At 46.1% G+C, this 16,690-nt stretch overlaps 1 protein-coding gene across 1 annotated transcript in view; it reads right to left on the reverse strand.

The window, feature by feature from the left end:
- Window positions 1–4,395: 4,395 nt before the first annotated feature.
- LOC147455511 (protein KINESIN LIGHT CHAIN-RELATED 3-like) overlaps window positions 4,396–16,690 on the reverse strand; it is a 28,559-nt gene continuing 16,264 nt past the window's right edge. Inside the window, exon 2 of the mRNA XM_086514274.1 lies at window positions 4,396–4,733. Within this exon, the coding sequence (XP_086370400.1) occupies window positions 4,571–4,733 (163 nt within the window). The 3' untranslated portion in view covers window positions 4,396–4,570. The remainder of the gene's footprint in view (window positions 4,734–16,690) is intronic.

Below are 16,690 nucleotides of genomic sequence, written 5' to 3' on the forward strand. Positions count from 1 at the left end.
TTTCTCCCGATGAGCAGCCAGCTTGGGATCGATTTCTTCTAGCTATTCAAGGTGTTGACGCCTTGCACATACCCTCTTTTGGTCCTCACCCTGCTACTCTTCATTACTCTTGGGGGTTTCAACGACAACAGGGGAGATTATTAGAGCGACTTGACCGTTTTTACATTGGCCCTTGGGCAGCAGCTCTAGGCGGATTTACTACTATATGGAGAGGAACCAGCCTCTCAGATCATTTTCCCACATCATTATTTATCTCCTTCACTCGATCCTCTGCTCAGAGACGAGGCTGCCGCATCCCTGACAGTGTTCTCACCACTCAAGTATTGCAGCAGCAGATTCATGACTTGTGGTCCACGGATGCTTCTTATTGTGGACCCCCTGGAGAGTTTCTTGCTCATTGCATTTCTCAGTCTAGTATTTACTGTCGTGATCAGACTGCTATCATTCATCGTCAGTTGAGAGTACGCGAGTCTGATCTTCACATCCCTCTTGGTTTCACTCAGCGCTTGCTTGAGGAGTGGCCTCAGGATGCTTATCTCGCTGCTAGACAGACAGAGCTCACAGAAAAGATTCGTCGCGTACAAGAGGCTAGGTCTGAGTTCACGCATCATGCTTCAGTGTCTCATTGGATAGCTAAAGCTGATCGAATGAATAAAGACTTCTTCGCGGCGCATAAAGAACGCCCTCTTGGCACCACTCTGCGGACTTTGTGCGATGCTCAGGGGACACTACATATGCATCCTGATGTTATTCTTGATATGTCTGCAGATTATTTTGAGACCGTGTTCACTGCTGATGTATGCACTCCTGAGGTTTTACTTGCCCGTGAGCAAATCTGGCAGCACACTCCACATCGTTGTACAAACACTATGGCAGAGATCTTGTTGGCGCCGTTCACACTTACAGAGCTCCATGCTACTATAGAGAGTCTTGATCCATCCTCCTGTCCAGGCGAGGATGGCCTCACTAGAGCCTTCTTTTTGACATATTGGGATGTATTGCATATACCACTGCTTCGCGGTTGTCAGGACATCTTTGCATCAGGATATATGCATCCGGCTCTTTGTTCAGGTCTCGTATCTCTTATTCCGAAGGGGGGTGACACCACTCAGCTCCGACAGTGGAGACCTATTACCCTACTCCCTTCGGTCTATAAGATATTAGCGTTACTGATCAGCCATCGCTTACGGTCGTTCTTACCAGATATTATTCATACTTCTCAGACAGGCTTCGTTATGGATCGATGCATCCTGGATAATATCTTCACTTTTTATGAGACAGTAGAGTGGGCAAGATCATATTCTGAACCTCTCGCTTTTTTCATCCTAAACTTCGAGAAAGCATACGATCGTGTTGACTGGGACTTTCTTGAAGGATCTTTAGCAAGGATGGGTTTCCCTTTGAGATGGATTTCAGGTATTTCCGCTCTCTTCAGAACTGCCAGCGGCGCTATTACTATTGGTGGCCGTGTCAGTCGCAATTTTGAGCTTTCTCGATCTGTCCGTCAGGGATGTCCTTTAGCAGCATATCTGTATCTGTTTGTGGGAGAGACTATGTCTGACTTTCTTCGTGCTCAGAGTCGTGCATTTCGGGGATTGACCATGCCAATACCTACAGCTCCATACCTTATCGATCAAGAGTTTGTTGATGACACTATGCTCATGTTGCGCTATTTGCTACCCGCTCTTGATGCAATGCGGGAGGCCTACAGGTTTTTTGCATTGCTAGTGGTGCACGCATTAACTGGCATAAATCCTTTGGGTTATTGGTTGGCAGTGATGACATACCTACTTGGGGGGTAGCTAATGGTTTCACATGGCTACAGCAGGGTCAGACATGCAGATACCTGGGCTTTCAGGTTGGATTTGATGTTTCCTCGCAGCAGCAGTTTGTACCCGTACTACAGTCTATTCGCAGGAAGCTATGCCATTGGTCTTCACGTCATCTGTCGTTGGCTGGCCGTGCATTGGTCGCCAACCAAGTCATTCTGGCTACAGTATGGTATACGGCTTCTTGTTGGATGTTACATTCTAGTGTGATAGCTCAGCTCCGCCGACTAGTAAGGAACTTTTTATGGAGTGGCACAGATGGGACTACTGATACTCGTGCTAGAGTTCGCTGGTCCACGATCATTTGTCCTACGTCAGAGGGAGGCCTTGGCATCATTGATCCAGAGTTACAGAGCCGCGCACTTCTTACCAAGCTTATTGTTCGGGGTCTTTTTCCCGGCCAAGAATCTTGGAAGATGCTTCTTCAGGCTGCTCTTTGCACAGTGACTCCACGACTCGGCACTAGAGACGGTCATACTTGGCATTCAGGGTATCGTTTTCTCTTTATAGATGCTCCCTTGTCCACTTCCACCCTCTCACCCTTTCTCCGATCGCTCCTTCAGATTTGGGTTTCCATGAGACGGACTATCGTACACTCACCTCCCTCATGTCGTGAGGAGATTGAGCCCTAGCCTCTCATTTGGAATGCTACAGTTCTTGATTCTTCGGTTAATCCACCTCGTCAGCTTGGAGAGAGGACTCACATTGATTGGGCTGCTTGGGACTCTGGCCCTGCTGCCTCTATGCGGTTGTTTTATGAGACACGTATGCTGGATGCAGATTTTGTGGCAGAACATTATGACATTGGTCGCGGGGTGCCAGACAGACTGCTTGAGATTGATTCTGCCGTTCCTTCACAGTGGGATGCAGTCATGCGCGGCACGGTTCAGATGCCCCCTCACTGTGGCTGGGAAGGCCTCTTTGACTAGAGCACTCTCTTATTAGTTCGTTTGGACACCATGCTATTCACAGTTGATACTGACAACTCTCAGGGGATTCATGCTAGATTAATATATGCTGCCACTTCTCCACTACTTATCTCCTCCAGCGCCCGATGGGAGGCCATACGAGTAGTTGGCTCACGCGGGAAGCATCGTTGTGTTGACCCCCGTTTTGCTTCCGCTGATGCTGCACTTTGGAGGCTTTGGGTGTGGGAGGGCTGTGCCCTATCGCAGCTTTATTGGGACCCAGGAGAGTGGCATTGGCCTCACTCAGATCCCACAGGTGCACCTGTATCCTTCTTTGAGTACACTGTCAGGATTGGAAGATTAGCTTTGATGAGACAGCAACCACAGCATCCCACTCGTATGCGTTACATTCAGGCCTCTCTCATGCCTATCTGCAGTAGTTTTGGTTCGCGATCTGGGATTTACATGTTGCTCGTCGTATTTCCTTTTCATCTGGATGATTGCTCATGCGGGACTACCAGTTGGGACTTGGCTAGCTACTATGGGTCATGATCCGTTATGTACTCGCTGCCCTTTGCGCCAACTTGAGCCACCTGCCCACTATCTTTGGTCATGCTCAGCTTCCCATGTAGTGTGGCTTGCAGTTTGCTCTCTACTCAGCAGATCAGGTGTTCAGCATGGATTTCTTACTTGGGGATCTGTCTCATGGTTGATGTCGATGCCCGGCCCGCATCTTTTCTACGAGGGCTCAGCCACAAATCCAGCCTTCATGCTTACCTCGACTGGTTATCGACGAGGGACTTTGGCTATGCTACCACAGATTGCTTGGCAGGGAGATACGCAGACACGTGATGCAGTTTTCTCAGTCATCACTAGTATTACACTATGGAATATTTGGAGAGCTCGTTGTCTTCACATTCTCAGTGCGGCTCCACAGCTCCTTCAGGATATCCTCACTGCCATTTGGCTGGACACCATTCACACCCTCATTTGGAAGTGGGATTCGTCCTCCGGTACATCTAGAACAGCCGAGGCTCGTCGATTTGCCTTCCTTCGGCGTTGGGCACGATCCCCACTCTTCTTCACACTGACAGGTGGTCAGATTACTTGGCATTATGCCCCTCCTCAGTGGTTTCTCCTCCACTCCTCACACCAACCACCATGAGATTGTTCTAGTCCAGTAGTCACTATAGTGGCTCTCCTCCTTTCATTCAGCTTGTACACCCCACATGATAGGCTATTTTGGCATCCGCTGGGATTATTTTGTACTCGGTAATATACAGCCCTGAGTTTCTCCAAAAGAGAGAGAGAGAGAGAGAGAGAGAGAGAGAGGAGCTTACAAAAGGCAAAACCAACACAAACATCTCATCTGTTGTGCCAAGCACTTTTCCTTAAGGGCCTCAAACATCTCGTCTGTTGTGCCAAGCACTTTCCTTAAGGGCCTCTCCTTCTTGAATGTATGCGGTGAGCCTCATTTTGACTTCTTCAAGAGTATAATCTTCAACAGTGTTTACCTTTAGCAAATCAACAACTACCTTTTGGCACTCTATTGCTTCATCAAGGGTACAAGCCCTCCTTTTCTTGCACACACACACACACACACACACACACACACACAAAGAGAGAGAGAGAGAGAGAGAGAGAGAGAGGAGCTTACAGAAGGCAAAACCAACACAAACATCTCATCTGTTGTGCCAAGCACATATAAAGGGTACAAGCCCTCCTTTTCTTGCGCGCGCGCGCACACACACACACACACACACAGGAGCTTACAGAAGGCAAAACCAACACAAACATCTCATCTGTTGTGCCAAGCACTTTTCCTTAAGGGCCTCAAACATCTCGTCTGTTGTGCCAAGCACTTTCCTTAAGGGCCTCTCCTTCTTGAATGTATGAGGTGAGCCTCATTTTGACTTCTTCAAGAGTATAATCTTCAACAGTGTTTACCTTTAGCAAATCAACAACTACCTTTTGGCACTCTATTGCTTCATCAAGCCTGCAAAAATGGCACAAATGTCAACTATGGAGTACAAAACATATCCAAATTGAATTCAAATTAGCACTAGAAAATGAAGTATCACAGTACATGATTGTTCTTGTGGCAGACCTTGTCACATAATGGCAGCAGTTAATAAGAAAATCTACTGATTGAAAAACTTTGGTCATTGAATATGCAAACTCCACTTATGCCTTATTTTCATCAGAGTTTTAATCAGTCCTGAAGAATTACTTCGGTGCACAAAGACGTGCACACAATCCTGTGGGAGATTTTGTCATCACTAGATGGTGGTATCAGGCTGCATCTAATAGTTGTATGGCCATTTCGGCCCTGCATATGCATTCTAAAATAGTATCTTCACTAGGCATTGTCCACAAATTTGTTTAGGCCACTTTGGCCCATTATTATTACCCAGGACTTTGTTTGTCATTAGTCTAGTGGCCATTTTTAGGCCATTTGTTCATCATTCTAGGCTTCATGGGTCATACGAAAGAAACCCCTCAGCCTCATTCTGTATGAAATCTCCTTCTGGCATTCTTTGAGCGATAATCTAGCATTAGTTCTCACTCGTATCTCTCCCCCCACAGTCGGACTTATTTGTCTCCATCACTATATCCTCCTCTCTCATCTCCTTCATGGTATCAGAGCAAGACGATGAGGACAACTTGTAGACCCTACGACATGTTGCAAGAGGCTACCATCAGAGGTTTCAACTGTTTCAATTTGCAGCTGCTTACCCCATTTTGGCCCACCCATCCAGCTTGTGTTTTTAAACCCTAGTACTGAGCTACCATAGGCAAACATAGATCTATACCTGGCTGCAAAGTTTGCATTCCCATCAATGCTTTGATTGGAACTGCACCAGCTTCTTCCTCCTTGCCAAAGTGGCAACATGCCCCCTTATCGAGCTTCCTTTGCTGCAAATCTTGGCCTCTAGGTGAAGGTGTTCATCTTGAGTGTTACGGGGCTGCTCGGGACACTCAAGATGAACACCTTCACCTAGAAACAAGGGCCCACAACTTGGAGCTTGGAGCTCGCGTGCTGGGAGGTTCGCGTCCACTGACTTGAGTCCCTTTGGCGGCTCGTTGATGGGCTCGTCCAGAAAACGGCCCGAGATCACGTCTAGCTCGACGCGCACGGGAGCCTTCGTGGCACCACGCGTACATGAAGTCTAGTTGAGTGCGGAAGCGTGTTTAGGATCAATGTTGAGCGAACGAGGCTATTCACGCCTTGAGCGCATATCTAAGAGGTCCCCTTGGAACTCTCTCAGGCCACTTTGGGCTAACTTGGAAACTTGCAGAAAATGCCCCGGACCGCCTCGGGTCGGGGTGGGCCGAACCTGCCAACAACCCCGTCGGTTGCGAATGAGGAGCGCCTCGGGCGCGCGTTCATGAGTGTGCATGGCTGAACTCGAAGAGGAAGCCGAGGTCTCCGCCTGTAAGGTGCAGCGGAATGAATGTTTGCACTTTGCTCAAGATGAGTGCTCCGAATAGTGCTCAAGGTTCCTTTTGTTCTTATGGAAGGGAGAGCCTTCTGTTCTTAATGAGAGAATGCTATGATCACAAAAAAAGTGAATGGACATTGTGCGTGCAAGTGTATGAGACTGAGAGATAGAGAGAGAGGAGAGATACGACACCAGAGACGTTGTAAAACCCTCCTCCGAAGGCCCCACTCTCGTCGGCGAGAGTGGTCTACTTATGATTGCACAAACTGGTACAAACTGAATGCATGGGACTGATGCAAGTCTAGGCTATGTCGGCTATGACGATGGGGATGGCGTAGCTGATCTAAGGCTAAAATCTGCAATCTTTCATTTGCTGTCCAAAAACGCTATGGGCTGAAATCTGCTGTTGCCGAAAACGCTAAGGAAAATGCTAATTTTGTGGGTATTTAGGGCTGAAAATCTGCATCTACTGTAGGGCTGAAAACTGATGATCTTTGGGTTGAATCTGCAGGTGCTTCATTGCTGAAAAACGTTGCATGGCTGAGGTTGTATCTGCTGAAAACGCTAGGCCAGAACTGGATGGCGATGAGGCTTTTTACTAACGCTAGGGCTGAGACTTCTTGCGGTGAAGATCTGATGCAAAACGCTAGGGCAAGGACTGGATGGCGATGATGCTTGATGGAAAACGCCAAGGCTGAAGTCTGGCGATGGCTTCTTGAGGAAAACGCTAGGAGACTCTGCTTGGGAGAATCACCTAGGGTTAGGAGTCTTGCTTGAGGAGTTGCCTGTTGAGCGGTGGAACTTCTGCTGCCTCTTCTGCCATTTAGTGCTAGTTTAGGTTTGCTTATATACAAACTTACTCAATTTGCCCTACCTACTTTCCAACAAAAGTCACTTAAAAATAATAAGTGAAAAATGTCAAAATTAGGAAAAATAGGCTAAATGCACTCGAAAATTCCCCTGGAGGATTCTGATGGATTCTGATGGGAATGCTTATGATCATGTTGTGTGCAACTAGAGGATATGCATCTACACTAAGTGTCTGGACATGCACGGCCTGCGAACAGACTCACAAAAGTGCAAGATCACTTCCTATTCTAGATTGACTTGACTGAACTGAACCCTTGTCGTGCTGTAGCTTGTCCACGGACACATAGGGTTGGATGTGTCAAGTGACATCCCCTCCTTTTCAAAGTGAGATACTGGGACCGAACTGTATGGCATCGAGGGAGATCGCCGATAGCATCCGGAATTCTAGAAGGGACTCTTCGTCGGCCCACTCTGAAGTGTGGGTCGTGCGGTACTTGAACTTCATAAAGGTCTGCAGCACTTGCTTCTTTGGGCCACACCGAAAGCGACACAAAGTCTTCTATGGCTCCTTCGATGCTTCAACTTTGTCTAGAGTCGTGCTTCTTCCTTCTTCAAGAATCTCCATGGCTGAAAATTCTTGAAACCACTTCCAACACAAAAACATGAACATACCTATTCCATGTAAAGTGACTAGAAAAAATCTCGTCTTCCTAAAGGACTCTGCATGCAATGTGGATGAATAAAGAGACGGAGTGCCAAACCGTTCACCACACACACGCAAACAATGAGATCGAATCTTCTGATCTTAAGCAATCAACTGTGGCAATTCACAACGGAAATGCCCATGCTCGGTGCTCATACTTTCATGCGCTCTTTCTACAAATGTGTCATGCCAAGGAAGAGACATGGAATGTGACTTCCTTGAATGCATACTTTTCAGCTTTTCATGAACAATCCGCATACATCCGTGCTCATTCATGAGTGAAACGTACTCAACATACAATATGTCATGCCTAGGAAAAGGGATCACATAAAGACGCTGACTAAAATACAGGAAACGATCACGAATGAAACACTCGAACAATGCGTGCGTATCAATCATGAGAACACATAATACCTCCTGTAAGGGCTCTTTGGACCTAGGCTCGAGAGCCAAGGTTGGTTCTTCGGGATCTATCGAATCTTCTTGTGGGGGATCTGTGGACCTCGACTCGAAAGCCAAGATCGATTCTTCGTGATTGATCGAATCTGTAACGATGTTAGCTTCGCTACAAAAAGCATCAACTAACACATCCTTCTTGTGAACAATCACATCTTCTTCATGTAAATCATCATGCTTGTGAGAAATCACATCTTGATCATGCTAATCATCATACTCATCATTAACATCCAAATCATCATGCTCATCATTATCATTTAATCCATCATGCTTCTCATAATCATGCAAATCCTGTGTGTCATGCTTTGGAGAAGAAGAGACTGCGAGAGTCTCCTTCTCCTGAATCCGTTCAATCTTGTCATGCATATTAGCAATGAGAGAGGGAGAATGAACAACTTCCTCTCCACGAATGACAATAGAAGAGTCACTTTTGGCATAGAGAGTGACAGTGTTAGCCTCCCAATCAATGAGAGGGTTAAGCTCACGAAACCATCGAATGCCCAAAATCATATCACATCCTGAGAGGGGAGAGACAAAAAATCTTCTACTGAAGACATCTTGTTGAATTGTAAACAACACACCAAGACACTCCTGTGTGATGAGAGAGTCCATACTGGGAACAAAGCCAGAGACCTCGAGAGGAGATTTCTGACTAACTTCTAGGCGGGCTCTCTCAACAAGAGAGGGATTGATCACATCATGCATACTACCTGGGTCAAACAATATGACAAAACGCTGCCCCGACATATGACCATAACATTTAATGAGAGAATCGTCAATGGGAGGGTCAAGAGAAACTTGGGGCACACTCGTGTTATCAGTAATTGCATTGACAGAGGAAGTGGGTTCTGTGGATTCTTTAGATTCGTTCAATTCAAGCTTAGGACATGTTCTTTTTATGTGACCCTTAATGTGACAATGAAAACAACGACCTTCCTTAGAATAAGTGCTTTGCTCTTCCAACGTGATGTACCCTCCTACAATTCCTTGTGCTACCTTTTCATCTGGAGTAAGCTTAGGTTTAGCAATTGTGTTAGCCTTATCCTTAGGTTCATTGGAAGAATTCTTTTCTGAGAGACTCTTGGAAAATTGGTTAGAAGAGTTACCGTTCTTACCGTTCTGAGAGTTCTGAGAAGTCTGAGAGGTACTTGTGGAAGTCTTGTTCTCCTTAGGCTTTCCCTTGTTGTGCTTCATCTCCTGTACGAGAGTACTCGCTACCACCTTGTTGAGATCGATTGGATCGAGCACCTCGACATCGTACTTGATATACTCGTCCAATCCATAAAGGAATGTCTCTTTGCATTCATCATCCGACTTGCGTAATTGGGTACCTAGCTGCAAAACACGATTAGAGAAAGACATAACCGGCATACATTTTGCTTAAGAGCGCGCCAATCGTCCTTCAATCGTACGAGGTATTGAGGTGGCATATACCGCGCCTTGAGCTTGTCTTGGAAATCAGCCCAATTGAAGGAAAGGGGCGTGAATTCGTCGGCTTCCTCTAGGTGCACGGCTAACTGTGCCTTTTGCCATGCGTGGTACCAATTGATGGCATCACCGGCAAGGTACATGGCTGCCGTCAAAACTTTGTTATTTCCTGTCTTCTTAGTTGTCGCAAAATAAGCATTAAATTGATGCAACCAAGAATGAATAACCGTGGCATCCATCTTACCATCATTGTGAGGATTCTAGGTGCTAATCCTTAATAAAGTACTTAAACTCATGATTAAGACTAAAGAAACTTGAATTGTACTCGAGACAAGACTTAGAAGACTCTGTGTTTGATTGATTGAATGTGTGATACAAAGGCTCCTTATATAGGAGACGAATAGACACAAATGAAAAGACACGTCTCTTGGTGAAGAGACATGACTTTATACGTAAAGACACATCCTTTCGGCGAAGAGCTGCAACCATTGGGCGAAGAGTCGCACCCGTAGAGCGAAGGGGTGTGACCAGTCGTCGAAGGAGTGTGGCTTTTGGCGAAGAGACACATCCTTTGGGTGAAGGGGTGTGACTATCCAAGCATAGGTGTCCTCCTTGGCATGGCACTTCACGTATCTGCAACTAGGAGTAGATGTATTGTTGTTAACATAGTCACAATCGTGACATTCCCTCTCATTTGAAATGAGAGCCCATGTCAAAGAAATGACTTCTGATGTTGATAGAACTCTGGAAACGCATTGAATCTTCGAAAATCTTCAGTCTTTGAGTTATCTGAAGTCTTTGTCTTGAACCTTTGCTTCTTGCGAAACCTTTTTGCTTTGACTGCTAAATCCCATATCATTGCATTATTCAAAGACTTTTTAGAGGAATCTGACATAATCAGGTTGACTGCAACAAGAGGTTGATCTTCAAAATCCTGCGTGTGATGTAAGCCTTTTGGTTCAAAATCTTCCAATAATTGTGAAATATTTGGGGAAGAGGAAATCTTCTCAAGGTACTCTTCAGATGGGGTGACTTCAATTTTAGTAATCACTGGAGAGAACTTTGGCTTGAGACTGTAATCATCTTTCAATAACGAATCCCAAAATTCTTCAGAATCATCTTCAGGAACTGTAACTTCATGACTTGTAATTGGCATATCATCATCCAGTAAAGAATCAAAGAAAGCATAGTCGTCTTCAGACTCGGAATCTGCAACTATATCTTTATCTTTGTCTTCATCAGTTGATTCGGGAGAAGTTAATAAATTCAAAAATTCATCAATAATAATATCTGTATCTGCATCGGAAATCATATTCTCTTCATAATCCATTGTATCATGTCGCTTGACTAGTACACGTGAGGCTTGAATCACTCTTTCCGCATGAGAAAGCCCATGTAAAGTCAATTCACGTCCATCTTTGAACAAATTGATAGTATGTCCTCGAAAGCTAATTGCTGGATCATATTGGAATAACCAATGCTGACCAAGAATCATGTCGTAATAAGATAAAGGCATGACTTCAAAATCCAGTTGATCTGCATGAGTTTGAATCTCGAACTGCAACTGTCGAACTGTCTGATCACAAGTCAAAATTGATCCATCTGCTAATTCCACATCATATAAGTGAGATGTCTTCTGAGTTGGTAAACCAAGCTGTTGAACTATCTAAGTGCTGACGAAATTATTCGAGCATCCGCTGTCCACCAAAATATTGATGGAGCGACCATTGAGTAGTCCAAGAAGGCTCAAAACTTGCTTTGAGAGAGGCTCAAAAACTGAAGAATTGCACTGAGCATGCTTCATAAGAATAGTCGTATCCTCGGAGATACGAATCGTATTGACCACAGATTTTCCTTTATCCTTAGCAGAATCTGGTTGTTCAAGATTCGATGATGTTTCCGCGTTGGAATTTCTTTTCAAATTAGACGGATTTGGTCTCTTTGGACATTGATACCATCTATGATCACCACTGCAAATTGTACATAATCCTTCCTTCTTTGAAGTTGAAGATGCATTTGACGAAGAGCCTTGCTGAGTATTGGAATGCCGATCTTGAGAAAAATCACGTCCTTTACCTCGATCAAGTGGAAGAACATGTAAAGAAGATCTGCTTTCAGATTGTCGATCTTGAGAATAGAACCTTGAAGTTGAATAAGGTTGCGTTGCTTGCTGTCTGAACTGAGACTGATGTTGCTGACTTTGGCTATAGTTGTCTCTACGATCGCGCTGTGAAAAGTGAGCACTGTTTGAAAATCTGTTACCAGGGAAAAAATTCCGTGTAGGGCGCCGATTATCGCCAAGACGCTCCACATAGGCAATTGCAGCATCCAAGGTGGTAGGGTTGTATTTGTGCACATCGTCCTTCAGGTTGGGTTCGAGTCCGTCGATAAAGCTGTGAAGTTTATCAGAGGAACTAAGGGTCTCTATCTCCAGAGTTAGTCTTTGGAACTCTGTGATGTACGCGGCCAAGGAACCTGTCTGGCTCAGGCAGCGAAGAGAGGACCGGGCATGAAAATCCACATTGACAGGTACGAACGCCTTGCGAATAGCACGCCGGAATTTATCCCAAGAAGGTGTGTGTTTACCATCAGCAACCCGTCGTTGCCACCAAAGAAATGCTGTGTCTTTGAGCAGAGAACTAGCAAGTGCAACTTTTTTACTCTCGACTAAGTCCGTGTTCGATAAGTACATCTCCATTTTGAACAGCCATTGGTCCAGCACGCGCTTGTCGCAGCGACCAGTGTATGGTTCCGGCAGTTTAACATCAAGCTTCTTCTTTTGTGCAGCATTAAAAATTTTATAAAGTAATTGAAGTTCGAGATTGTCTACCTCTTCAGTTGGATCTGGTTCGTTTGGTTTGTCCACTGAAGCTTCGGAAGAATATGTCGAATCAGCAACACGTCGACTTCGAGAAGTGTTTTCCGTATGCATCTCATCCAAGCGAGTGTGAAGTGATGCGAGGCTTATGGAAAGTGTGGCCATCTGCTCCTTGATGAGAGTAAGAGCATCGTTAGATTGACCACCTCCATCTTGGGAATTTGGCATGGTTACGCCTCAAAAGGAACTCTTGAACAGATGTAGATTCTGGTTCGGGAACAGGTTCTGAGAATGTTTGCGATGGAATGTCTGCGGGAATTTCCGGAACTAGAATGCGTTCGGGAACGGACGCAGGAGTAGGTTCTGGCAGAATCGGATTCTCTGGGAGAATTTCTTCTCGCACTTCGTCTACGTACGACAAGTACGGAACGGAATCATCATAGGCGACATCCTCCATGAGGAGTGCGAGGCTGGCAAGCGGGAATCACCGCGAGGGAATGTGTGTGCAGCATTGCCAACGTTGGAGATTTCACGTAAGAAGAGTTCGCTGCCTTCCATTTGTTTTTTTAAAATGTGTCCTTTGGTAAATTAAATCAAGTCACTTTTGGTCGGGCGGTCAAGTTTGGGCGGGCGGACACTCTTAATAATTTAAGTGAGGGTGGGCGGACACTCTTAATAATTTAAGTGATTATAAAGATTCAGCCAACGTAGACTTTTGTGTAGCGTAAGGTTTCTGGAAACGTAAAAAGTCCAGCCAGTTAATTCAGCCAGCGTGGAAAATGTCCAGCGTGGAATAAAAGTCCAGGCAGCGTGTATGATTTTTGAGGACCAGCGAAGGGGTATTTGAAGAAGCGTTTCAACGCTGCTGATGTGGGCTGCCGCTTGAAGAGGTGCCGCTTGGGAGAGATGGTGTCTCTTGGGAAGAGGTGTAGCACTAGGTTCCCAAAGGGTGTACCCGATGGCGGAGACCTTTCATGCCAAAGGGTACGAGCGGCCAATTTGCATAAGGACACGCAAATCTCCGGGTACGTCGCACACACACGTCTGTTATCTGTGACATATAATAGGTATGAATTGGACAAAACACTCAAGTTACCTCATACTCATATGTGGGTGTACCACCGTTCTTCTGCTTCCATACAACTCCGGGAAAAGGGGTAGAGTGTAGCGGCGAGGGTGAGAGGCTCACAACCTTCGCGTCCCGGGAAAAAATTTGCTCTGATACCACTGTGAGGATTCTAGGTGCTAATCCTTAATAAAGTACTTAAACTCATGATTAAGACTAAAGAAACTTGAATTGTACTCGAGACAAGACTTAGAAGACTCTATGTTTGATTGATTGAATGTGTGATACAAGGGCTCCTTATATAGGAGACGAATAGACACAAATGAAAAGACACGTCTCTTGGTGAAGAGACATGACTTTATACGTAAAGACACATCCTTTCGACGAAGAGCTGCAACCATTGGGCGAAGAGTCGCACCCGTAGAGCGAAGGGGTGTGACCAGTCGTCGAAGGAGTGTGGCTTTTGGTGAAGAGACACGTCCTTTGGGTGAAGGGGTGTGACTATCCAAGCGTAGGTGTCCTCCTTGGCATGGCACTTCGCGTATCTGCAACTAGGAGTAGATGTATTGCTGTTAACATAGTCACAATCGTGACAATCATACTTACTGAAAGTAAACTTCTCTGTGACTGGGTTGTTGGAATCTGCATCGTGGCTTGCGCCACTTGATGAACTCCCACGATCTTTGGCTGGTTCGGACTTCGAGGCAAGTACTTGTCGAACCAATTCTTGAGTGCGTAGTTCTCTTTGAGCCTCACGCTCGGCCTCCCAAACCGCGCGTCTTGCTGCAGCTTCCTCCTTTCTTTGTGCTTTTCTATCTTTTCGTTCGTCGCGTTCGCATTCCAAGGCAATGCGAGTCTCTTCTTGTTTGGCCATCATGTCCATCATCGTCTTGACCATTGCCTCCATAGAGTTTGGTACACTTTGTGGCGTAGATGGAGAAGGGAAAAATCTCTTGGTGGGGAAAATTCTTCGTCGCCTCTCTCATGCTCATCACCTGTATGCAAAGTATCCATTCCGCTTCGGGTGATGACCATGCACTATGATCTTTGGTGCTGAAGTTCACGAGGAAATTGGGTTCTTGAGGGTCTTGAGGTTCTTGCGGTTCTTGAGGTTCTTGAGGGTTTTCTTTCGCTTGCAATCTGTTTTTGAGAAGGATCTTCTCTTCACCCGAGTTCTACTCTTTTCCGCGGGGGCACCCCTTGGCGGCCTTGCGCTCACACCAAGGTTGCTTTTTCCCACCTCACGTCGATTGGCCGGCCGCTAAGTGCACGGTCCGCTCTCAATGAGTGAAAAGAGACACAAGGGGAGGCTGGACAAGCCCTTCATTCTTGGGATTCCTATCACTCTTCAAAAACACGATTAGGAATCGACACGCCCAAGTGAACTTGGGTTCGTGCGACCGCAACAAGCAAAAAAAAAATCTTGTGATTCTTGTGGTTCTTTCCTTGAGTGATACAGAACACTGCCAAAGCTCTGATACCAATGTTAGGTGCAACGGAATGAATGTTTGCGCTTTGCTCAAGATGAGTGCTCCGAACTGTGCTCAAGGTTCCTTTTGTTCTTATGGAAGGGAGAGCCTTCCGTTCTTAATGAGAGAATGCTATGATCACAAACAAAGTGAATGGACACTGTGCGTGCAAGTGTATGAGACTGAGAGATAGAGAGAGAGGAGAGATACGACACCAGAGACGTTGTAAAACCCTCCTCCAAAGGCCCCACTCTCGTCGGCGAGAGTGGTCTACTTATGATTGCACAAACCGGTACAAACTGAATGCATGGGACTGATGCAAAACTAGGCTATGTTGGCTGTGACGACGGGGATGGCGAAGCCGACCTAAGGTTGAAATCTGCAATCCTTTATCTGTTGTCCAAAAACGCTATGGGCTGAAATCTGCTGTTGCCGAAAATGCTAAGGAAAACGCTGATTTTGCGGGTATTTAGGGCTGAAAATCTACATCTACTGTAGGGCTGAAAACTGATGATCTTTGGGCTGAATTTGCTACTCTTTTAGGGCTGAATCTGTAGGTGCTTCATTGCTGAAAAACGCTGCATGGCTGAGGTTGTATTTGCTGAAAATGCTAGGCCAGAACTAGATGGCGATGAGGCTTTTTTTTTTTTTTTGGTAGAGAGTAGAACTTTAAAATTACAACTTTGAAATTGATGAGGCTTTTTACTAACGCAGGGCTGAGACTTCTTGCGGTGAAGATCTGATGCAAAACGCTAGGGAAAGGACTGGATGGCGATGATGCTTGATGGAAAACGCCAAGGCTGAAGTCTGGCGATGGCTTCTTGAGGAAAACGCTAGGAGACTCTGCTTGGGAGAATCGCCTAGGGTTAGGAGTCTTGCTTCAGAAGTTGCCTGTTGAGCGGTGGAGCTCATGCTGCCTCTTCTGCCATTATGTGCTAGTCTAGGTTTGCTTATATACAAACTTACTCAATTTGCCCTACCTACTTTCCAACAAAAGTCGCTTAAAAATAATAAGTGAATAATGTCAAAAATAGGAAAAATAGGCTAAATGCACTAGAAAATTTCCCTGAAGGATTCTGATGGATTCTGATGGGAATGCTTATGGTCATGTTGTGTGCAACTAGAGAATATGCATCTACACTAAGTGTCTGGACGTGCACGGTCTGCGAACAGACTCACAAAAGTGCCAGATCACTTCCTATTCTAGACTGACTTGACTGAACTGAACCCTTGTTGTGTTGTAGCTTGTCCACGGACACATAGGGTTGGATGTGTCACGTGACACCGCGTGGAGTACCTAAACGTCCAAAACGGACAAGCCGTCCGCGTGTAGCACCGAGCCGACGCTCGCCGATGTGAACCGACTAAGAATCTGCCGACAGCCGTCGGCTGCGAACGAGGAGCGCCTCAGGCGCGCGTTCGTGAATGTGCATGGCTGAGTTCGAAGAGGAAGTCGAGACCTCCGCGTGGAGTACTCGAAACGTGCAAAACGGACAACCCGTCCGCATGTAGCACCTTGCCAACGCTCGCCGATGAGACCCGCCGACTATGTGCCGACGGCCTCGAAACTGGGTCCTGGAGTCCCCGTGCGTGGCGGACTCCCCCGATTACCTCCATGTGATGGAGTGGAGGGGGACGACGGACGATGGGACATAGTCCTGACCTTGATTTTCTCCTCACCTTCCCGTTAGGGTACTACGGACGCGTGCGGGGGTATTGCCGGATCTATCTTCCTACTATCTGGGCATTGTGGGCAACCC

This window comes from Adiantum capillus-veneris, chromosome 6 (genome assembly GCF_014529385.1).
Source record: "Adiantum capillus-veneris isolate H3 chromosome 6, ASM1452938v2, whole genome shotgun sequence".
NCBI lineage: Eukaryota > Viridiplantae > Streptophyta > Polypodiopsida > Polypodiales > Pteridaceae > Adiantum > Adiantum capillus-veneris.